This window comes from Strix aluco, chromosome 14, assembly GCF_031877795.1.
Source record: "Strix aluco isolate bStrAlu1 chromosome 14, bStrAlu1.hap1, whole genome shotgun sequence".
Lineage (NCBI taxonomy): Eukaryota > Metazoa > Chordata > Aves > Strigiformes > Strigidae > Strix > Strix aluco.
Window position 1 is genome coordinate 14,833,268 of NC_133944.1, and position 23,452 is coordinate 14,856,719.

The following is a 23,452-nucleotide window of genomic DNA, read 5'->3' on the forward strand; positions in this document are numbered from 1 at the left end:
ATATTTTCCCTTACACCAATAAAGTTTATCCCAATATAAAATAATTTATACTGTAGCAGCTCTTCAGCTTAACATGGCTCATAAATGTTTTATGAAAAAAAGTCAGTGATGAGCTAAAAGTTGTAACAGAACTTGCAACATTTTAGCCTTCCCATGTTTTTTCATTAAAACAAATTTTTTGAGATGTTGTTTAAATTTGAGATAATATACAGCTAGTTATTAGTTTTGCTTTGTCTAATTAATCATTTACTGAGTTTTAAACTAGAAGCTCCAACTCAACTGATTTGCCTTGAGAACTGTTCCATATACTCTAGGCTCACAGCTACGGTTGTAAAGTTTTTTGCCTAGAATGTATTTTTGTTAACATCGATGAAGACATGTAAATATCAATGCTTAATTACCAGAATCTGTGCTGTCTAGGAATCCATCAGGAAAACTAGATTCAGAAAACAGGAATATAGATCTAACTTGCTGTCAGAAAGGTGAGATTAATACAATTTTAATGTGCTACTGTCCAGGGTTCAGGTATGATAAGCTGGGACAAGACATGCTGCATGCAGCTTATTCCTCCTGGAAACATTTGTATGGCAGAAATTTATCTAATCAGTAAAGACATGATGGGACAGGGAAAAGGTTAAAGACAAAGCTCAAGGTTGCCAAGATTTGAGAAAGGAATAAATAGCAGAAAGGCCAAACAATAAAATGGGGCCTGGACCAACTAGGTAACCCATGGGGTAAACTTAATTGCACATTTAATATGTGTAAAACATAGCAAGACCAAGAACAACAAGCTTGATACATAGGATAGGGAAATCTCACCCTAGGAGAAAGTTATCTTGCAGCTGCTTAAACATTTCTTGAAACTAAATGTTTTCACCAGCTCTTTTTGACAGCTACACAAAAAAGCATTCTGGAATTAGTTTCTCATTTAGGAAGCAGGGAATGTTCACAGAGAAGAGAGTAGATCATTAGTCATTGCTATAACATCAAATACCTTTAAGAAAAAATAAAATTTAAGAAAACTTTGAAATGTAAGAAAAAATTTAATAGTTACAGAAACTGAATTTATGATTTGAAATGTATAATCTGCTAACAAAATGCCTTGCTCCAAGTTGAGTGTAACAAACCTCTGCTAGTCAAGTTCTTTCTTTTAAACATTTCTCCTTCTGCACTTCAAAAGGGGAATTAAAGCTGTAAAATAAAGAAACTTAACATTTATCAGTGACATCAGTGATTGGAAGGACAAAACTGAGATGAAAACGCTCCATTCAAAGCTTAGTCCCTTGAGGCTCAAGTGTCATCAAGAATTTAAGCACAATTTTATCATACAGTTCCTGCACAAAGGCAATGGCCAGAAGTTGTACTAGCAGCCTCACCTTCTCACATTTTGCTCCTTGACCTACTGACAACCTGCACAACAGAATCACCATTGGCATCTGGCACAGGAACAGGCAAAACTGTGCTAGTATTGAAAGTAGAAGAGTTACATTTGTATTGGTATCTTCATAAATGTAAAGCTGAATTTTAAAAAAGGAAGGTAAGAGGCTGGCAAGATATAAGCTAGGCTTAAAATTAAGTGCAAGGGAAAGAAATGCTACCTACATATCATGAAGGCAGCTCACTCAGCAGAATTATGCTTTTGAAAAGATGAGAGAAAATAACCACAAAATTAGTTTTCAGCCCCAGTCCTTTAAAAAGGATTACACTTGGGAAATAAAGGCATAACATCAAAGCATGAAACATGGCATGTGACCTGATGAATAGCTTAAGATACTAAACTACTGCCAGTCTTAGCATTAGGCTTTCACTTGACTCAAGTATTTCTTTAAAGTCACTGAGTGGCAAACATTTACAGGTTTGTGCATGTTGAGATACTGCAGTGGCATTTATATTCAACAAAATGCCAAGTTTAGTCCTGTATTCAAGTGTTCTGAGCAGAACAAAAACAGAAGCAGTGGGCTAGGAAAGCTGCAATGAACTCTGTGGTTCACATAATGGGAAAAATGCTTTTAATTTAGGCCTCTCTCTTTTCTATCAGCTGCTAACACTAAAACAAAGCATGTACTGAAGTGAATTTTGATTGTCATCTCAATTTAAGAGTGGCTAGAGTGAAACCTCTGGATCAGACTATTCACATCGACTTCTAGGCAACACATTCACGTCTAGAAGGCATAAACCTGCTCAGCTACTTCCAGAAATTATTCCAAAGTCAATTTTCTGGCAACATGCTTTTCCCTTCTTAACACCATATTTGATTGTTTCATAAGACATCCTGAATCACTTAGGAGTTAGTATTTTCCTACATACATTTCACTCACCAGTTCAAACACTGACCTACAACTCTTCAAGACAGTACAAAGGTTTGAAGACAACATCTAGATTTGTAATTAAAAATCAGAGAGGCACTGAGAAGGAAGAGTCCTCAGTCAGGCACTCCTTCCAATTTCTCCCTCAAGTCAAAACTAATAATGGGCAACAGTGAGCCACTGAAGTGCCTTTGTTTTACTGAATGTTCCACAGCTCTGGGCTGATATAAGATTGCAGTGGAAAGCTATTTTTTTAAATTTTCCACTAACTTCCAAAACCTCAGCTGCTACAAGTGGCATACAGTTTTAAAAATTTTAAAATAATGCACTGAAAGGTACAGTATGAATATCCCTATTAGTGAAACATATATTTTGATTTCTTTTTATTCAGATTAATGGAGTTTAGTTAGGTGCTGTCCTCCCTAAGGAAAAAGTGCACATGCACTGGTAGCTGTTAGAACAGCTGGGCACAGAAAGACACAAAGACTGAGCAATGCTACCCTTCCAAATGCTAGGTTTTCTAGAAAATCCTTCAAGTATGAAACATGGCAGCCATCCACTACATCTCTAGGGAAGAGCATTTCACTAGCTTCTGTTCAATGTAAAAAATTTAAAAGTATGTCTTCATTAAAAAGCATGTTCTTATGGGAGTCAGCTGCAGACTAATGACACTTTAAAAAAATATGGAGGACAATGTACCACTAATTGCTGCACATTTGTTGTCCACTCTTTCATGAAGAACCCTATCTATATTTTCTGTCTTTGAAGATTACTTTTTTACAATAAGAAGTTAAATAAATACACTAACAAATTCATCAGAGAGCTAGCAAAGCAGCAGCACATAGATTAGCAGAATACAAGCACAGTGTCCATGCTAGAGTTCTGTTTTCTACCATGTTATCCATACTTGCAGCAAGGAAGCAAAGGTTCTGCATGCAATACATACACTATTAATAAATATTTGCCACATTTTAATAACATTATGGAAGGCTAATGGAACAAATTAACTCCTTGGCAAGCAGCAGTGAAAATAATAGCTTGTGCAAATCTTATTGCAATACCATTAGGAGTCAGGACAGTCAGAAAAGAAAGGTACCAAAACTTCCTTTCCCATTCCATTTGAACTGATTGCCCACAATAGAAACAAACACTTCCTGTGACATTAAGTTGTCATCAGCTTCTGTGATTCCCAGTTCACTCAGTCTTTTCCTGTGCATCTGGCTCTTCTTTGCCGAAGTAGCCCCAAGTTCATTGGCAATTTCATAATTGCCTTCAATTTGTTCAGGCATCTCAGCTTGCTCATAAAGCTCCAACTCATCAGTTACACATTCAGGTAGTTGTTCTTGCCTGAAGCCCTCCACACAGGCTGTCCCATCACTTGACTGGGTTGGCTGTATATCTCCTAAGTCAGGAAACAATAAGAATGCCATCAACAAAACAGTCAAATCCTTTAAAACTCCTGGAATTAAATTTTCCTCAGTCTTAACGTTTTCATCTCATCCCACTCACTTTTTGGATAACTACTTAGTGACAGCCACAAATTCCAAATATAGTGTAAGATGCTTAAGGAAAAGGTTTCTTCTTGAGATGACTTCAAGTTGCCAAGTGATAGTGATATTAGAGAAAGTTACAGTGGGTTTACACATTGCACTTAGTGATAGTTCTTGAATAAGACATAAGATGAGAAATACAGTTGTCACATTTTACTTACTGCAGAGAAAAAAATTCTGTGCTGGGAGCACATCTCAGCTCTAATGCATGAAAGAAAAAATGAGCAGAGAATTGTCACAGAGCAGAAGAGCTGTAAGGAAAGCCATATCTGCTTTTTGCTGGTCGCACTCTTGTTTCTGTATGACCCAAGGAGGCCATCAGTCATACAGGCTCTGCTCAGTAGGGAGCACAGACCAGGTATATAAGGACGTTGCAGTGGAAGTGCACACACACCATGAAGCACAGACGTATACACAGTGTTTCTCTGCAGCAAGTTCATCCTTTAGGCAATTCCAGTGTTCTGAGAGTTATGAAGATTTATTTCAGCTAAATCAATCTAGATGTTATTAGAAATTTTAAGAGACTTGATTTTACTGGGTATACTTGATTTACTAGTTTTAGGAGTTTCTTCTAGGAAGAGAAAAATACCTTTTGTTCTCTCTGCTGAAGCATCCTTGACATCAGAGGGCATTGTTGGTCTAACCAGGACCACACCGTATCCTTCATTATTATGGATCATGTTATTGACCAGGGTTATCTTGGGAATGTCATAATGTTCATCTAAAAAGTTCTACAGCAAAAAATGAAAATCCAACACGTTATGTCCATCTAAAGGCATAAAAATATTCCAGTTTTAGGTAGAATCAGTTGTACTGATTAGAATTTTATTATTTACCTGTGCAAGTGATATTGCAAAAGGCATTTTCTTTCTGGTAGGTAAGAAAACAAGTGTACTGCTTTGGTGGACCAACCCAAAGCAAACGAGTACCATTATCATCATATGTGACATCTAAGATTGCCACCATAAGGCAGCAAGGTTATAAGCCAACCTAGCTGCATTAATTCTAGCAGCTATTAGCTTTTGAACAGCAAGTACATTTTACTTTGAACTGACCTTTATAAGTATTCCCTCCTTGCAGTGGTGTATGCCATTGTCTAACAGGGTGCACGTACTACCCGGATATATTTCCACACCAGCACCCTACAAAATAAAATGGATAGCAGTTCACAAATAGTTCAGGCACATTTCCGATTTAACTTGACAACTCCACTGCAGATATTTGTGTTCATCTACCAGTTTGCACAATACAAATACACTCCAGCTTCACGACCTTGTTAACCAACTTAAGCAGCAATACTCGAGGTTGAGGCCCCATAGATAATAGTATTGCCACCAGTCCATGGAAGCTCTGGTAAAGAGTAACTGCAGAGCCTTGCATTATTTTCTTGTTCTTTAGTCATCCATCTCAACACTCAAAGCCCCATTGTTCTTTGAAATGTCCTAATCAGAGTCTAATTCTGTGTTTATCATCCTTCTGTGAGAATCAATGGACAATGTGTCCAAAAAGGAGCATTTCATTTGCAGAACAAATGCAAGATTTAATGAGAAAATTATTTATGGGCAAAGTAAACAGAAAATCACTTTAAAAGTATTGCAGGACATGAATCAGTCCACCAGTGCAGCAACGATTATTTCACAGATGTCCCCTGTTACTACACCAGTGTTGTGCCATCACACACAAATCTGCATGAGACACTTCACTAGATACTATTAGAGGCTACAAGACCCCTGGGACCAATCTCTTAAACTCAATAACATGTAGCTGTCCAAAATGAATTTGTAAAGGTTCTCTCAAGAGCGACAGAAGTCACCCCATTACCGGCTATTATTTCCAAGCAGAAACCCTATCTTAATTTAGGAAAATAAGCCAGAGTTAAGAATTTGTTTGTACCTTGGCACCATACAGATCTGAGTTTTTCATTAATAGCTCAGCTGATGTTCGTACTGTTATGCCTGTAGTTTCACATTGTAACACACAATTCTCCAGAGTGGTTTTCCCATGATGGACATCTACATACACAGAAAACAAATATTGTTAAATGAATTGGTTATGCAAAGGCAAACCCCTCCTACAGGCAGATGGACTGGTAGCAAATATTTTAATTTTATCCACTTCAGGTTAGTTTTACTGATTTGCTCATGCATGGTTTGAACTCATGCTGGTTTTCTAGTGTAAGCAGAAACACTGCTGCAAGGGAGCACTAGTCAAAGATTTGTCTTAGAGGTTTTTTGGCTTTTTTTTTTTAAGTGACAGCAACTATTCTTTTCATTACATTCCTAAGAGACTTTTGAATTAATAAGATATGAAATACATGTATACAGGTGTTAATAAACACTTCAACATGTTTAAAACCAAATGTCTTTTGAGGTAAAGTGTTAATTAGCACCTTCTACAAAGACAGAAGGCAATAGCAAATAAACACATTGGATAGAATTTAGGATTATTTGAGCCTCAGTTTGAATGTGCTGTCAGCAAACAAAGTTCTACACTACTTCTACAGCCCCTGCCATTCCTCAGTGGAGAGCTGGCTGGGTTCAGCTACAGCTGAATATTACCATGAGGGTTCTTCTGTGGAAAGAGGAATTATTTCCTTTTCCAGGTAGCCCGACAGGCTGCGCAGCAGTCAGGTTGCCTTAACAGCAGAAAAAGGATCAGGTCAAATGATCTTATCCAGGTATAAGAACAAAACACAAGAGCCACAATAGCTTGGAAGAACGAAGAGTAGAAATCATTTTGATGTACACATTATAAGTTGAAAAAAGGGGGAAGCCTTGTTATTTACACATTTAGGTCTCCTCTCTACAAAATTGTTAAAACTAGTAGTAAACTCCAACAGTGGGTCCCAGCTTTAACTCTAACAGTAAATTATGAAAGATTCACAAAAAGGTCAAGATGCTTTTATACTTACTTAAAATACCCTCCACAGCATCGTGTTGTACTAACTTCAAATTTGAGATCCTTATATTGGGTCCTGCACAGTCAACAAAGTTGTCTCCTTTCCCTCGTTTTTCTATCACAATATCATCTGGCAGTCCATAGCCTTAAAGCAGAGGTGAAAGACGCAAGTCTGATGAATAACTGGTAACAGTCAGGTGCTCAGTACATAACAGACATCTAAATTAAATACAGAGGTTTAAAACTTAAGGTCTAATATCTTGAATAGGATTGTCCACCCAGTGGCCAGGCTGCATCTTACATCACCTCTGTACCAAGGTACAGGCACGCAAAACTAAACTCAAAAGTTACTTTACTTGAATGATGTACAATAAAATGCAAAGTTATTTTAGACAGTTGAACAAAAGTGTAACTGAGTTGACATTTGTCAAGGCCAAAGTTCTCACTCCCAAAAAAAGTTACAACAGAGTAGGGAGATACAGTAACCAATGACACACAGACACCTGCAGTCTGCTTTCAAAGTACAGAAGTTCACTAGAGCAGGCAGAGGTTCCAAAGAGCATGGGGGGGGGGGGGGGGGGGGGGGGAAGAAGTCACCACCACAACACAAGGAAACAAGTGCAAAGGACTTGATGTTGTTCGTAAGCTTTACTCAACTTCCCTATTTAAATAAAACTTGGGTCAAAATTTAATGTTCCTGTGTTACACAGGCTTCCAGATTAATTCAGATTAAAAAGAAACTTTCACGAGCATATGCCAACATTGATTTACTAAGCCATCCAGAGTTGTCAGCATTCAACCACTTACAAGGAAATTTATGAGCATGTAAAGCTTTTATTGCTTGTCACTGACAAGAATCATGATAAGGAAAGCAATAATGCAATGTCTATTAAAGCAGCATGAGTCCGATCATTTTCTGAAAGCACACACAAACTCAGATAAGAAGTGCCTGAGCAGGATGCTAGCTTTTAACCAACTACATAAATAAATACTGTAATGTGCAAGTAGAAAGGTTAAAAAAAGAAAAAAAAAAATCTTTGAACAAGAGTTGGCAGAAAGTTTTAAAGACAGATTTAATGCAAAGTTAAGTGATTGATAGTTTAATACACTATGCTATCTAGAAATTTTTTCCCACTGCTACTAATTTATGGTCACTCCTGGGGAAGAGGTGGCATGGGGCAGTTTACTTCCAGTATGTAAAGAGAGCACCACAGGCAAGCAAATGGCAGGTCTAGTTTAACTCCACACCACTACATAATGAGGTTATTATCCAAGGCAAGAGTTTTAGGAATAATTGTCTTACAGACTAACTGGAGTTTTTCTAACCATGCTTTTAGCTTGCTTTACACTTCACCTCTGAAGTAGCAGCTCTAGTAGTAAGAAGGAAGCCAGTGACAAGACAAGGAATAAAGGAAAGGTTCACCTGCTGTCAAGTGGTGTTCACCACACATGGTCACAGCTGTATGTCCTGCCTGTAAGCTAAGTGACTCCAGAGAGATAAAGGCAACTGTCATCCAGTAACACCGACCCCAGATACAAGATGGGCTGATACTACAGGTTCCCATCCAGCTTGAACAGCTACTGTACAAGCAGAAGGGAAGTTCTTAGTGCCTTTGCTACTTTGTCAAGTGTTAAGGTTATCCTTACCATAATTTCCTGAGCTGCTACTGCTTTAACCTTATTTAGTTCTTGTCAATTTTTATTTATCCCCAATTTACTAATCCTCACACTTTCAACCTTAGTACTGACTTGCATAGTGGCTGGAAAAAAAAAGAAAGCTTTAAGCAAAGTGACATTATATCTTTGATGAGTCACCCCTTCATCCCAAGAAAGCCACCAAAACAGCCAGCTGCTCAGATTAGTGCCAGCAAAATCTTTCTTGATGCTCCTACTTCAAACGTTTCTGGCTGCTACTATTGCTATAAAAACTTCTCTAACAGGAGTCCATATAAGAAGATTAAATACCCTGACACATACTCATTATTCAGAGTGGTTTGTACTAAAGATACATATTTATATGCCTTGCTCCTTAAAATAGAGCAGCTCATCCTTTAATAGGTGTGCTATTGCACCATTTGTATTACTGTTTCCTCAAAGCTAGAAAAGCAGTAAATTCCACCCCACACAATTTTAGAACAATGTCATTTTTGCAGATAAATAAAGCACTTTGAGGTCCTTTATCCTGCAGGTGCATTGTCTATCAGCATGCATATCTATATAAATCAAACGTACACAAGAGAAGGGTAAGAAAGAAAGTGACACTCATAAAACAAGAAGGGCAAGAAAAATAAAGTCCAGAACAGCAGGAAATTAAACTCTCAGCCTTCTCCCCATTAAGAAGCTTTGACAAGATAAAAATGCACCTAAATAAGTATCTGAACAGCTGCACAAGCCCCAGTGATATACAAGCTATTACACTGCAACAGAGTGTGCATGCCTAAAGCAAAGGAATTACACTGAGAAATCAAGAATTGTGAGGAAGAGATAGGAACATACCCTAGAAAAGGCAGAAGTATTTAAAACACAAATATTTTGTAAGAAAAACAATCACATATGCTGTGTCTTGTTTCTAAAGAAAAGATACACATGTCAAATTAACAGCTCCCTCCTCTACGCAGGCACTTCACCTAACGCAGATTTACATTGGTGCCCCCCTGATAACTGACATGCAGTAAGTGCCATAAACTAAATCCTAATAGCACTTGGCTCTTCCCCTCTGTATTCACCAGTGCTATACTGGCAGTGAGTCTCAGTATACCTCTGAAGCAGATTAACCATGCAAAGAAGAACAAGGACATCTCTCAAGTACTCTTAAGTTACTGGCTCTGAAAACTGAAGCCTCTCAGAATGACTTTTGTGCTTCTAGATTAAAAAAAATAAAATCAAGTCCCTCATGTTTCTGTTGAATCCTCTCTAATATCTATATAATCAGGATTTATCCAGACAAATACTTAGGAGGAAATGAGGAAATGATGAATTTGCTATTAATTGGCAAAATTTGCAGTTTATTGCAGAAGTATGGCTAATGAAACAGCTTACTCCATCCTGCAATTAGACATGGCTCTATAAGCAGCAATATGAACACTTTGAAGAAAAAAAGAAAAAGCTCCTGCCAAATACCACAAAAAGTAAATCCTTATGCAGAGCTAGTTTAAGCCATTTAGTTTACTTTGTTTTAAGGACATTTATGCTAGCAAACCTTCTACCTTCTAGTTCAACTGAATCAGCAATGCAGAACATGCCATCTACAACATAATGACCAGGACAGATGATGACTGTGTCTCCTTCATAACAGGCATTTACAGCTGCCAGTGGATCACTGTGAAACTGTAAAAGACAAACAATGTAATCAGCTCCCGAAAAATGCTATAAAAATGGATGCATTTATGCCCTTAAAGCTTGCTTTTCAATTAAATGTTGCTGCTTTTGCTTAAAAAACCCCAACATTTTAATGGCACCAGTAATAGACTATTTTCACTTTGAATTCAAGAATCATAGGACTCTCTGGACAAAAACAGCCTTAAAACATTCCTTTGATGTTCATGTCATGTCCAATCCCCCATGAGAAAACTGGGGCAGAGACACAGATTGAAGAGCATATGCACCGGAAAGCAAACCTCAATATGGCCTTGGTTCTGGGCCAACATTTGAATTGTGCCTCAAGTGACTTGCCATGAATTACTGAAAAAATAGATGACAGAAGGTAAAGAAAAACACACAAACAACTCAGCAACTAGATTTGAGCTGGTCTGAACACTGACATAACCCTTCGCCCCTGGTGCAATCACCCCAAAACAGAGTTTAGATATTATAGTGGCAAATACGGGGTCCACACGGTCCTTTTTCTTGCCCAAAGAGGGCAGGCTGATATCCTTCACAATATTGCTGGGGGACTCTGTATTGAAGGATAACAAATAGTACATAAAAATTGCATATTTATTGCTTCCCAGCAAATTCCAGGGTAAGCATAGTGAGAGCATTTTTCAATTGCCAAGTCAGAAAAATCTGATTTATAGCCCAAAAGTTAATCCAGGACCTTCCCCTGTGGCTCTGTTTTGGTCATCTGTAATTCATGAACTTGATCAGAATACAGCATGCAATTTCATTTGGGTCCAAGGAATCCAGACTGTTCTTAACTGCTGAAGTGGTAAGTCCTGTCTGAATTCAGTAAAACTAACTATAAACTACTCTAAAATAAATATATCTCCTAAACAGAACTAAAGTAACAGAATGATATTTCTTTCTTCAAACTCTAGATCATTATCAGTAGCACCAAAAGACACAGGTATCTCAAAACTAAATATAAGTATTACGCCTTACCACATTTCATTGTAGAATTATCACAGGTGGTTTCTCTCATTTCCTACACACAGGAAGAAAACTGCTTGTATAAAGTACTCAGACACAAATTAATTAGATTATTTCTATCATCCACTCTTACCACTTACTAAGCTACAGTGGTTTTTTTGAATTGACAAAAAAATAACACTGTGCAAATGTAGTATCTTGAACACAATAAATTAACTTATTCTTCCACATTGTTTCCTGAGAAAAAAAAAGTATTAGCAAACAATTCCTGTTACTCTACCTGTATTTCTAGTTCTTCACCACAAGACTCAGGGCAAAGCTTGTCCCTTATGAGTGACTGCAGCAGACTTGCCATCATGGTTGAGGATACAACATGAGTGATCTTGGTACCTGTTGGTCTCAGTCCTTTAGCTTGGAGACCACTGTATTTTTGGTAACCAAACACATACCTAAAATAAGAGCAACAAAGCCATCAGTTCTTTCTTCAGTAAAGAACATTCCTGTATATTTCCCCATATGGCCCTCCTCCTCACACAAGTCCACCAAGTACCTCAGCAGAGGATTCTCAATTAGTTTTAGCTTTTGTTTTAAGTGCTCTATTTTCTCATACAATTTTAGTCCTTCCACCATGGAGACGTTTTCTACTTCTGAGTCCGAATCACTGCTTGATATGCTGTTCCTCACATTTAAAAACTTCCTGTAAAGCTCTTCGCATTGAGACAACAAGTTCTGGTAATCAGCTACAAGCCCAGAAGGCACACGGTGTTCAAGGATGTCATAATGCCTGCAATTCAGAGCAAGGGGTCATTATATTTTGCATTTACAATTTTGCAAGATCAAATACAAACCCAGAGACAACCTGAGTTCTGCATCAGTACTTTAGTCAAGATTCTCTGCAGTCTGTATCAACACTGCTCAATTTTTTTTGAAAGCAGCAAAACCAAAAGTTTGAACAGACACAAACATATTACTTCATAGTTGCCCATCCACCTTGAAAGATTATACATGATTATCAGAAACTCAATCTACACCCAAGGCATAAGCACAGCTATAACAAAATAGTAATAATTTAGAAGGTAATTAGATATAAAAGTTAGTCTATTTTTATGCATTTATTAGAAAAACTGAGAAAATCACGTCTGAAATAATAGAAGAAAAGTCCTACAATGTGAAGTTTCTGTTAGCAACAATCTAAACAACTACCTGGACAAAACCACAAAATGAGTAAGAAAGGCTTTATCAGCACCAGATGAAGATGTGAAGGCACTGCATAGTAAATTTTGCACTATCTCAAGAGCATTCTCTACAAATGAAATTGCAGGCCAGAAAATGCCAACCCAAAGTTGCATTTGCAAAGTCAGAAGGACAAAGACATCTGCCAGCTAGACGGTGCCAAGAACTCCAGGGCCAATCATGTAGGACCAATCATGGTCACTACAAAAAAGCTGGACAGCAATTAATGATACAAATAAAACAAGATTTAATTATCTCACACCATTTTTGTAGGGAATCAGTTGAATACAGTATAAATAGCTCTATTCGAGACTCCATGAAACAAGGGCAAAGATGTTCCCTCAACTTTCAGAGGTTCTTTAAAGGGTGCACTTAAAACATGCTGCAAAGAGCAAGAAAATTTGTAGTCAGAGCAGTCAATAGTTATACAGTTCCAATAAACAGGGCATACAGAAACACAGAGCCTCACAAAATTTTGGCAATGGAGTTAGAGGCAACAGAGGAAGTCAATGCAGTGAGATTAACAGCGGAATAGCAATCCAGAAATATAAAATATTTGAAGGAAACTGAATGTTGTACATACTTTGACCCTGAAATGCATGATCTATATTTTAGAGCTGGGCACTGTGAAAGCGCATACAACTATCTTGTTTTTTCAAGCTTTAGTTAAACAGTTCATACAGCTTTACTTGCCTCAGAAGACTAGTACAACCTAATGTGCAGTGTAAAGATACTGTCTGTTCTCATTAAAACAGTGCACACCAGAGACCTAAAAAGTTTAAAGCATCATATGTTTCCATGCATTGAAGATTAATGTTATTTCTGAGCTGAAACATCAGTGCTTAGATCATAACACAGGATAGCACCAACATCAGTGTAGCTTAGAGGACAGGCTTTGTATCAAGCATGGTATGGGAGAGTGAGAAAAAGATAATGTTTACTTTTCTGCTTCAAGACATTGTTTAAGCATTTGAGTCTCACTAAAATGGCTGTAAGGCCATGCACAGTGTTAAAAAAATAAAAACATTATCCTGTGGCACATTATTGCATTCCAGTTTCATTCCATGCAAAGTCTCCATAAGGCTCCAAAAACTCAGCAGAATAGCCATCTGCTGAAGCATACACATATAAACACTTCAGAAACACGTACATTTTCTATGTATAACACTTCCTCCTAACTTGTATGATCTCAGAAAAACACAGGCATAGAGCCCTCGAAAGAGAGGCCTGCAGCCACCCTTAGTGTGGGTAATTATACCAGTTTTCTCTGTAAAGCACATGCTATATGCTATATTCTAGCACAGGTAATGCTGTATTCTAAATAGCATTTCAGGGCAGCTAATCAATGCTTACTAGTGTAGTTTCCCAGCATCATAGCAGTATCAAACCTGGATATGAATGACACACAAACTTCTGGATACTCATGATGCTAAGTTATAATAAGTAAGGAAAAGGGACTGAAAAATAACTCTCATGAAAGAATTAAGAAAAAGATAGTGCACCAGATCTCAGGGGAAAACCTACACTAGAAATCACTTGTCAGTTATTAATTCCAGGTACGTTTTATGGTGTGCTTTGGTTATTTATCACCCTCAAAAAGATAACCAGATTGTGTCTTTGTGCACTGCTTCAGTTCCATATGACAGCACAGCATTAAAAACCCACCTTCAGAAAACCTAATGCCAACTAATCTCACTAGGGAAAGAAATATACACATTCCTCCTTCAGCATGACCAATTTACAAGTTTTTGTTTACATTCAGTTCCATTCTGGTTCTTATTCTATGCCCTGAGGTATCAGAGCTTCCTACTCTAGCTTTAATTAGGATTAGAATTCATACGCCTGCAATCTGAAGGAGGCTATAGCTGGGTTTGGAGTGCCATCTGATGGAAGGTCAAGGATTACAGGGAAAAATTGAGGGTTCAGAAATCAAAGTGGCAACCTCAGTTATACACTCTTCCCATACAAAACTTTGACCATCAGACAGTAAATGCTGTTAGAACAAACTTGCTTTGATGTACTAGTGAACAGGGTTGTTTTTTTTAAATCTAGTTGTACATCACTATTCCCACCCTTTCCTTTTCTACCCTAATAATATCAAAGATGTTGCACTTACAATCTCAGTCGAGGCTCAACACACCGTACAAAGTAATCAAAATCATCCTCTTCCTCCTCATCCCAGGTCCTCCAGATGCACTGGTAGAAGAACCTTTTGAAGCAAAGTAAGCATTTAATCACACAAAGGAGGCCACATTTACCTGAGCAGAGACAGCAGCACTAGAAACACAAAGGTAACCAATTTAAGAATTTACCTCAAAGCATCACCTCCCTCCAATTCCATGTTACTGTCCTGTGAACTATTTAGTATACACAGAAGTTACCTTTCTTGTCTGTTGTTTACCTGCACAAAGAGTTTCATTTTGTGTATTTGAGTTCAAAATTCATAATAGCCTGAGTCCCACTTTCTTCAAAAGAGAGTGAACAGCTAAAAGCTGGATTTGAAAACAAGACTTACACTCTTAAGGTTCTGAGGCTTTTTGACTGTTTAGGTTTGGCCAGGAATCCTTCCACTAATCTTTCTTTTTGACAATGAGTTTTTCTCCTCCATCATTTGAGCTTAGACCTCCACTAAGTGAGTAATTCTCGACAGAACGTGTCTCTTCTCCCCTTTTCCTCCCACACCCACTACTTCTGAAACAGCCCATTTTCTAGATGGGAAGGTCACTCCTATTTTAGCTTTTTCATTCAGTTCTATTGCCTATTTGTAGACAGTTTTCAAACAGCACGTAGTACATGAAAGTAAAGGAGATGGAGACAGACAGATGATAAAGAAAGGAAAAGAAAATAGAAGATGTGAACAGACATCTGAAGAATAAAGAGCAAATTTAGGGGAGGAGGCAAAATGCAGAAAGAAGAATGGGACAAAAAAAATTCCACCAAAATGTTACAGAAGAGAAAGAAACACTGCACTAGAGCCAGCAAGGTGATGCAGCCCAAGGAAATCTGGGGTGGAGAAGAGAGGGAAAGCAACAGAAATTTTTTTTCTTCCCCTTTTAACACAAAGGCTTGCAAGAAGCTGCAGCTGAATGTGCCTTGTGATTGTGTGATTACCTGTAGCTGCAGAGGACACCACAGATTTTCTTTGCAAGCAGCCTCCTCATAGTACCAGTCATCAGATTTACTCCGGAAAGCTTGGCTTGTGGAACTGCCAGCATGACCATGAGAACTCAGGGCACCACCCATTGGATACTACCAGAGTGCAATTGTTCAAGACAAAAATTAAACCGTGAGCATTTTCTTACCTGACATGCTCTACAGCTAGTGCTGTTTGATCAAACTCTCCTGACTCATCATACACAACCCACAGCTCCTGCAGTGGTATCTGACGCTCCTTCAGCTCCAAGAGTTCCTGCATGCACTCCAAGGTAAAAGTGCTAACCCGTGACTCACACAGGAAGGGCTCACTGAGTTGCACAACTGCTTTCAGAGCCGAGTACTCCACATCAGTCACCTGTTGGAACATATAGTTCTTAAGATTTCTCTAGGCAGAACCTTAGATATAGCTGAGGACTATAAATGATGTGCATAAGTAAGTAGGCCACACTGCAAGTGCCAGCTGACCCACACAAACCAATGCATGTTGTACAGTACAGCAAAGGCAATCTATTCAGCTGAAGCAATAACCCCAGAATTAAGCTTCTCAGAACCACACACACAGAGCCTTTTCCACATACAAAACTTTGTTCAAATCCCTCATAATACTCTTAGGAGACCAGTAAGTTTCTTCCCTGGTTTGGTTGTTTTGTTTATTTTTTAAAAAACAGGCAAAAGCAGTATCCTCAGACTCAAATAAATCAATACCTTATAGTTCTCAGGGACTCCTTTGGGGTTCATTTTTCAAAGTGCCCACAAGACACAAACAACCCAAAGAGGTAGTCTGGACCAGTGAAAACCATTTTGTCACTAATTGGGCTGAAAAGCTGAGGGGGTACAAAGTTTTGCCCTCTTCAAACAAGTAATGGAACTCCAAGTTTGAACACCCAAGTTTTACACAACATACAAGTCAGACGTTGGGAGACCTAGAGAACAAGTACCCCAAACCTCGATGGGTCTATGACAGAAGTATGCAATGCAGAAGAGCTACTGTCAGTACCAAAGTGGGTTAGAAAGGAAGAATTTTACTGATAAAAACTGGTAAGTGATCAGATCCTGATATTTGAAAACACTACATTACAACAGCCAGCTCTAGACCAAGTACTTAACCTCTCTGTGCCCACAGCGTTCTACCTCATCGCTCACTTGCGCTGACTTGGTGTTCCTCCTTCCCGTTTCAGACAAGGAGCCCTTGGAAGATACTGCTTTTATTTAGGTACAGTCCTCCCACCAAAATACTCAGACTCTAGAATGTCCCTGAAATTAGCACATAAGATGTTTTTGCCACATAACCTTCACACAGGTAAAGTTATACAGGCTCTCTATTGCCACTTTTGGTTGAGAAATCATCTTCCCAGTTCCAGAAAATCTCAAGTAAAGACAAGAGATTGTACAGTGCCCTGGCACATAGAAAGCATAAGTAAATGCTGTGTAAACTTTTGTTATAGCACTGATGAACCAATCTCACAAACAACAATCATATGCTTCGTGCCCTGCTAAGAATTCAAAGTTCAAAAGACCACAGATGACAAGCTGACTGTTAACAATGCAACCAAATCTCTCTTATTTTCAAGATATCAACACCACTTTATGGGTGTTTCAGAGATAATGAAATTCACCTGCCTCACTGACAGTGCTATAATTCAACAGCCAAAGTAATTTTTAAATGTTGGCCAGGCAAATCCCAAGGTTGAAAAATCAAATAAAGCCAAAAATAGTAAGTCTACCTAGTGCGTGGCTTCCCAAAGTTGTAATGCATACTGTAGCGCTAAAGAGCTGGTTCTGAGTAGTGCCTCACTGCAGTGACAGCCTCTCATGCAAGTATCACATCACAGACTCCAGCCTCACAGCTCTGGGTGAAGGAATCACACCAGTGCACAGGTCACACGGTGTTCCAGAACAAGGCTTCCTTTGAAGGAAATTGCTATTGCTCTAGCCATCACTGGCAATTACATATGAAAATGTTACTATCTTCTATCATCTCATAGGTTTTATAGATAAATGACCTGTCTGTTACAGAGGTAGATGATGTAAATTGGAGACAAATGCCTGAACAACTGCATTTTGTTTACCTCAACAAGGACCTCAAACACATTAGTGCGCCACACTGCCTGCCATCCAGATGGTTCAAGGACCTTCTCCAGGTACTCAGCTGTGAATTCTTTCACCTCAGAAGCTTTGCAGTCAGCTAAAAAGAAATTGAAGACAGTACATTTATGCAAGAAAAGAAAGACAAGTCCTCCAGATAATTGGAAAATTGAAATCAACACAGTTGAAGTGTTCCTCAGCCACATCTAAAGTCAGACTTCATTCTCTTTTGCTCATAACTGCCAGAATTTTTGCTGTGACTGCCAATACTGAGAGAGCTGGAGGGTCATTTGTTTTGTGCTTCTCTGGAAGAAGATATCCAGTATTCAACCTTACAGATACTGAAGGTTTCAGTGCCAGCAGTATTAAACAGCTAACCTGTGCCTTATCTTAAACAGTCTTACTACACACAAAAAAGTTCTAGCAAGATCAGTTAAAACAAGGCACAGAATGCAGTATTAGCACCTTTTCCTTTCAATCATTCAGATTCTATTCCCTTATATTAAAACCATTGCCTCCTGGTCCACCATCTAGAGCAGCAGAGGTTACAGCATAAGCGACGGTAGTACACTACAACTTTTCTTGTCCCCATTAAGAGCATCTCACAGTTTAACATGGAATTGACTACAAGAAGCCTGATTACATGTTCTTTTCCTACTACGAAATTACTTACCCAAGATGTAATCCTGGTAAGCTTTAAATCGCTCATAAAACAAAAGGTGATCGGTGTGAAAAATATCTGGGAAAAGCACATTCCCATCTGGCACAGTTCTTCCTAAAGCAGTCCCTGGTTTATCACGACTGCCATAATCACTACAGGAGTCATTATCTTCTTGGAGCAGATCTGGGGAGAGGAGTGAGAACAAAGCAAACCCCACAACCTGTCAGTTCAATGCAATCATCACTCACTCCTCTATTCCCAAATAATTCCTGTTCAGCCCAAGATCTATCATGAAGCTGCCTTCTACAACACATCTTAAATTATCCTTGGTAAAGAGCCTATCTAACTTGGTTAGTTGCTCTCATCAGAATATCTACCCTGTCCTAGAAGAGGATGTCCCTCTTTGTTGCTACCTCCTCTGAGCTGAGTTACATGCCAGTTCACTTTGTTCTATAAGCAAGATCTAAAATGCTTTAGGTAATACAGTACCCATTCCTGCGCATACTATGCCTTGTTAGTACACCGCCTGCATCACCCAGACCTGATAACAAGCAATAATCCAGATGATTTTGAAACATGTGTAAAATCAGCTGATAACACACCACTGATCCAAATTAATGCACAGAATTACTCCGAGCAAAGAGCAAAACATAAGACATATGATAAAACTGCAGATACTAGTCTCAGCTAAAGAAGCATTTTCACAGTTGCCCTTTCATTCTCTTAAGTCTTTTACTGTTCTTCAGTATAAACATTATTTTTAATATTTTAATAAACTAATAAATAACAAAGTCTCCACAGAAATTCCAAGCAACACGTTTAGACAGAAAGGACACAGCATTGTAATTTTTAGCCAGCTTAAATAGGCATTGGCTGAATCTTTACTTTTAAGGGCACGATGCAATGACAGCACCCCTTTAGAGGTTGCCAACAAAGTGTCTCCACTTGTCTCCTCATTACAAACTCAGTGAACTTAGTCACTGTCAGTCTTACAGTATCTCTCAGGCCTGGTCATCCTTAAATTCAGAAAATATGAGACACAACTGCAGTAAAGCGAGGGGCACAATTCAGGTCTTCCCCTCCCCGCCCCCCCTCTCATTAATGTAACAGATCAAGACACCCACATTGTCCACAACTTGATTCTTTAACAATCCATGGACCTCTGTTTTCATTAGACTCCAGACTGACCTTTACTAAAAAGAGAAAAAAAAAAAAAAAAATCACATTCTATCTCTAACACACCCCTTACATTTCAGGATATGTTACGAAAGCTAGCAGTTTGGACCTAAAATTTTTTCAAGTTCTTACATATCTGGGGCCAAACTCAATCAACAAAACAAAAATCAGCACCAGTGTATGAGCTAATTACAAGTGCTTAGATGATACAACTTTTCTTCGTAGCAGAACCACTGTAATAACATGTAAAGAAAGGAAATAAAAAGGTGATTTTAATCAAGTATGATTTATGAAATATTTGAAAAGATTCCTGTAAAACTGTAGCTGTTACATGTACACTGTAAACAAGAATTTTTTTCCTACACACCCATAATCAAATCCAGCAACTCTGATCGCAATGCCCTGCACAAGCACTGCGTACATCCCAGAACAAGCCATTTAATTTAACTTGCTCCTTCTTTACACACTCCAAGCCTATAACCACCTGTCAATAATGACCTGGCACTGAGCAACGACACTCAATAGATACTAAAAGCACCAATATTCCAATATTGTGCTCCCAAGGCAGCGGGCAGGGGAGTCACTCCCAGGGACGCATTTCTCCTGTCAGTATTTCAAACGCATACATGTTCCTGGACGCTGGAGTAGGTACCCGCGGTACGCACCCAAAAGATCATAACGGAAAAAAAAAAATAATTTTCCTTTATTGTGTTGATTTCCCAAGACATCCCTGCGTTCCCTCGCAGGTCCCCGTTTCCAGCCCGGTCCCCACCCCCACACCGGCAGCCTTACGAACCGGGGCGCACCGAGCTGCTCCCTGGAGCCGGCCTGGGGCACCGCGGCCCCCGCACCGGCCCCGGCTGGGTACGGGGCCTCTTCTCCCCGTGCGGGCGGCCGAGCGGCAGCCCGGCGGCCGTCGCTGCCTGGGCAGGCACGCCAGCCCCGGCCGGAGCAGCTCGGAGCAGGCCGGGCTGATCCCGCGCCCCACGGCAGCCGCCCCAAGCCGAGCCACAGCCTCCAGCGGCGGCTTCCGCAGCTGCCGAGTCGCCCCAGGCAAACCGCGCGTCCCCGCCTGCGCTGCCCTGAAGCGGGGTGGACGGTGCCAGCGGCCCTCCCGCGGCTCGCCTCTCCCGCTCCGAGCAACGACGGCGGCGGGACCGGCCCGCGCCCAATCTTAGCGCCCTGCCTTCCCCCCGCGGGGCGGCCGCCCGGGACACAGAGCCCCTACCTGGCTTCACCCCCTCAGCGCGCTCCTGCAGCCCAGCGCCGCGCACGGCCGGCGGCGGGGCCTCACCTTCCCCCCGCGGCGCTGCCGCCGGCCCCGGCCCCTGTCCCGGCTCGGCCATGCCGCTGCCCACAGCCCTGCGCCGCCCCGCCCGCCGAAATTTCAAACTGCCCCGGCAGCCAACCCGCGGCAACGTCACGGGCAGCGGCCGTCCTCATTGGCCAGCGGTAACGTCTCGGGCAGCGGCCGCCCTCATTGGCCAGCGGCGCGGCGGGAGCGCGCGGCCGCACCGGGGGGGCGGAGCAGCGCCGGGGCCGTTGCGCGGCGGGGCGGGACGGGGCGGGGCCAGCGGGCGCGTCCCCGCTGGTCGGGCGCGCCCCCGCCAAGTGTCGCCGTTAGCCGCCGCCGAGCCCGGCACTCTCCCGTCTCGCAGAGGGCTGGCCGGGCCTCCGCGGGAGCGGGCTGGCAGCTGGGCAGGTCGGAACGGAAGAGAACCCTTAAAACCGCCCAGCTGTCAGTCATGGCCACGCCCACGCAGCCGTCAGCCATAACCCCGCCCGCCCAGCGCGGCCGTGCCCCTCGGGCGGACAGACCTGGAGGAGTGACAGGGGTTTGCTTCCAGAGTGGCTTCTGACCCCACGGCGCACCGAGAGACGGGTCGGTCGCCGTGGCCGCGGAAATGGGAAAAAAAACCAATTGTCTCCCACCCAGCCACCCCCCAAAAAAACCCGTAATGCACCAAACGACTTCTTCACAGAACCCCAGGAAGGCTGCCTTTGCTGTTAGCTCCGACCAGCTGCCGCACAGAAGGCACCTGATCAAAATTTAAAGCACAGATTTTTTTCCCCTCTGAATTTCTCAGTGCTTTCGAGTTTGTGTCTCACCCATCTTAGCGTTAGCATCTCTCATTTCTGTCTTGACATCTCTTCACAATCTGTTTCACGACCCAGCTCTTCTCTTTAACCGCTGTTTGTGTTTTGAGCTCTGTCACCACAAGTGCCAATAAGCATCAAATTCAAAACGACGTAAGTGAGGTTGTGCTAAGCAGTTGGAAGACATTAATATTTAACCGAGTAGGTATTTAGCAAAGACGAGGTGACTGCAGGTCATTACAGGATCTGGGGACAGGCAGGAACTAAAGAAAGAAAAAAAAATTCAAGATGCTCCAGGCAGAATATGCAGCCCTCTGTGCAATGTAGTTCAAAAGAAACAGAGAATCAGAAGACAACCAGGCAGATCTGGGACGGTAGATTCTGCTCACGTACCATACCTCTGCCAGCGCTGAAGCCAGGTACGCAGGACTGGCAGTGTAGGCCAGGCTTTAGAGAGCCGCTCCTGGCAATTCAATCATTTCAGATCCATACCACACAAAAACTGGTTTGACCTGTATTAGCACCTAAGGTTGTTGGTGTTACCAACACCTTTACCAACTGTACCAGTACACAGTAGAAATTTTCAATTGGGAAGTGTTCATTTCTCCTCCAAACAATGGCTACTTTTAAATGGTTTTTGAAACAATTGCTTCAAAACATAAATGGCCACGAGGGGGCTGCCTTAGATTTCTAACAACATGATTAAACAGCTACCATGTTAGAGTTTGTTCCTGTTTACTTTCCAAATATTAATTGCTTTTGCAGCAGCAGCACAATGCCCACAGCAGTTTACACATTCAGAGTAAGCCAACAGCCCTGTTCATCCTGACATTACACGGGTCGGAGTTGCCGTAGGTCCACTGAAACCAACCTTTGTCCATCATAACCCCAGAAGAAAAGAGAATATCTTAGTCCCCAAAACTTTTCTGCAGAATGCTACCAGGATTTAACCATTATACCGGGCATGCACGTTTAACTATATTCATGTAGTTTTCATCTATCATAATTATCAATTATCAAAATTACACTAAAACATCTAAATCTCCCGCAAAAGATTATTTTTTAGGTAAGGTCAGCCTTCAAAGCAGAGTGGGTTTGTAAACAAAGTGCCTGTAAACTGGTAAGCTTTAAGTAATTAAGAACTGAGCATGGTATTATATTTGAAACAGGATTCCCCATATTTTAAGAGTAAAGTGACACAGTTACTCACATAAATTTCTTGCTATAAATCCACAGCACTGAGATTCTGCAGTAGGCAACACACATTTGTTATATTCACACAAAAGAATGTCTCCAATATGAAGGAAACTTCACTGAATGAATAAGGGTTTTGAATCCAACCTCGGCAACACATACTAGCAAAATTGTATTCAGGCTGTACACTGAGTCAGGAGCAGTAGAGTAATGGTCAAAAAGGGGAAAACAAGAGTAAGAAATCATCTAACAGAGAGGAAAGATAATGGAGGAACAGCAGTAAGAACTTTCACAATAGGAATGGGAAGGAAGAGAGTATTTGGAAAGAAAAGTACTGGAAAAGGGATATTCTACTAAGATGAAAAAGGTCCTCTTTCGGCTCTTAAGTCTAAGTTACCCTGGTGGGATGTTCCTTGTCTTGTACTTTTTTCAAAACCTAGAATGAAAAGAGACTATCAGCATGAAAGGACAGAAATAGCAAACACAGCAGTAGAAAAAAACCCAAGAAAGACCACATAAAAGGGAGGAAAAGCAAAATGCCAAAGTTAGCCTGGAAGATACATGGGAAGCCAGAGTGAGTCTCAAAAAATCAGAAAATGCTTTTGTGACTACAGGAGCACATGAACAAGCTTTTTTCCTGAACACAGGAGCTAGATAAAGGATTCAATAAAAAGCATGAGGTGGATACAAAAGGAAAGTAGTAGCAAGTGAAGAACAAGCAAAAATCTCATTCCATTATGTATTTTATACACCTACTGTTAAATCTCCACTATTACATGTTTATGTAT

The 23,452-nt window shown here is 40.6% G+C and overlaps 1 protein-coding gene across 1 annotated transcript; it reads right to left on the reverse strand.

Moving 5' to 3' along the window:
- Nucleotides 1-813: 813 nt before the first annotated feature.
- On the reverse strand, nt 814-20,719 carry SHCBP1 (SHC binding and spindle associated 1). The gene is made up of 14 exons (XM_074839354.1): nt 20,170-20,719; nt 19,322-19,390; nt 18,210-18,380; nt 17,521-17,636; nt 15,598-15,806; nt 14,412-14,504; nt 11,613-11,846; nt 11,343-11,511; nt 9,961-10,081; nt 6,768-6,899; nt 5,750-5,868; nt 4,912-4,998; nt 4,392-4,587; nt 814-3,705 (listed from the first exon to the last, which is right to left on the reverse strand). Exons 1-14 carry the CDS (start codon nt 20,717-20,719, stop codon nt 3,386-3,388), a joined length of 2,586 nt encoding a protein of 861 aa, XP_074695455.1. The 3' UTR covers nt 814-3,385.
- Nucleotides 20,720-23,452: the final 2,733 nt, after the last annotated feature.

What these genes read in the sequence shown, in the direction of transcription:
- SHCBP1 (XM_074839354.1), bottom strand. Translation starts at nt 20,719, where the DNA reads ATGGCCGAGCCGGGACAGGGGCCGGGGCCGGCGGCAGCGCCGCGGGGG. An exon ending in GAGCAGCTCGGTGCGCCCCG is followed by an intron (nt 19,391 to 20,169) that starts GTTCGTAAGGCT and finishes TTCTCTTTTTAG; the next exon opens with TAAAGGTCAGTCTGGAGTCT. An exon ending in GTGAAGAACTAGAAATACAG is followed by an intron (nt 10,082 to 11,342) that starts GTAGAGTAACAG and finishes TGTCTTTTACAG; the next exon opens with TTTCACAGTGATCCACTGGC.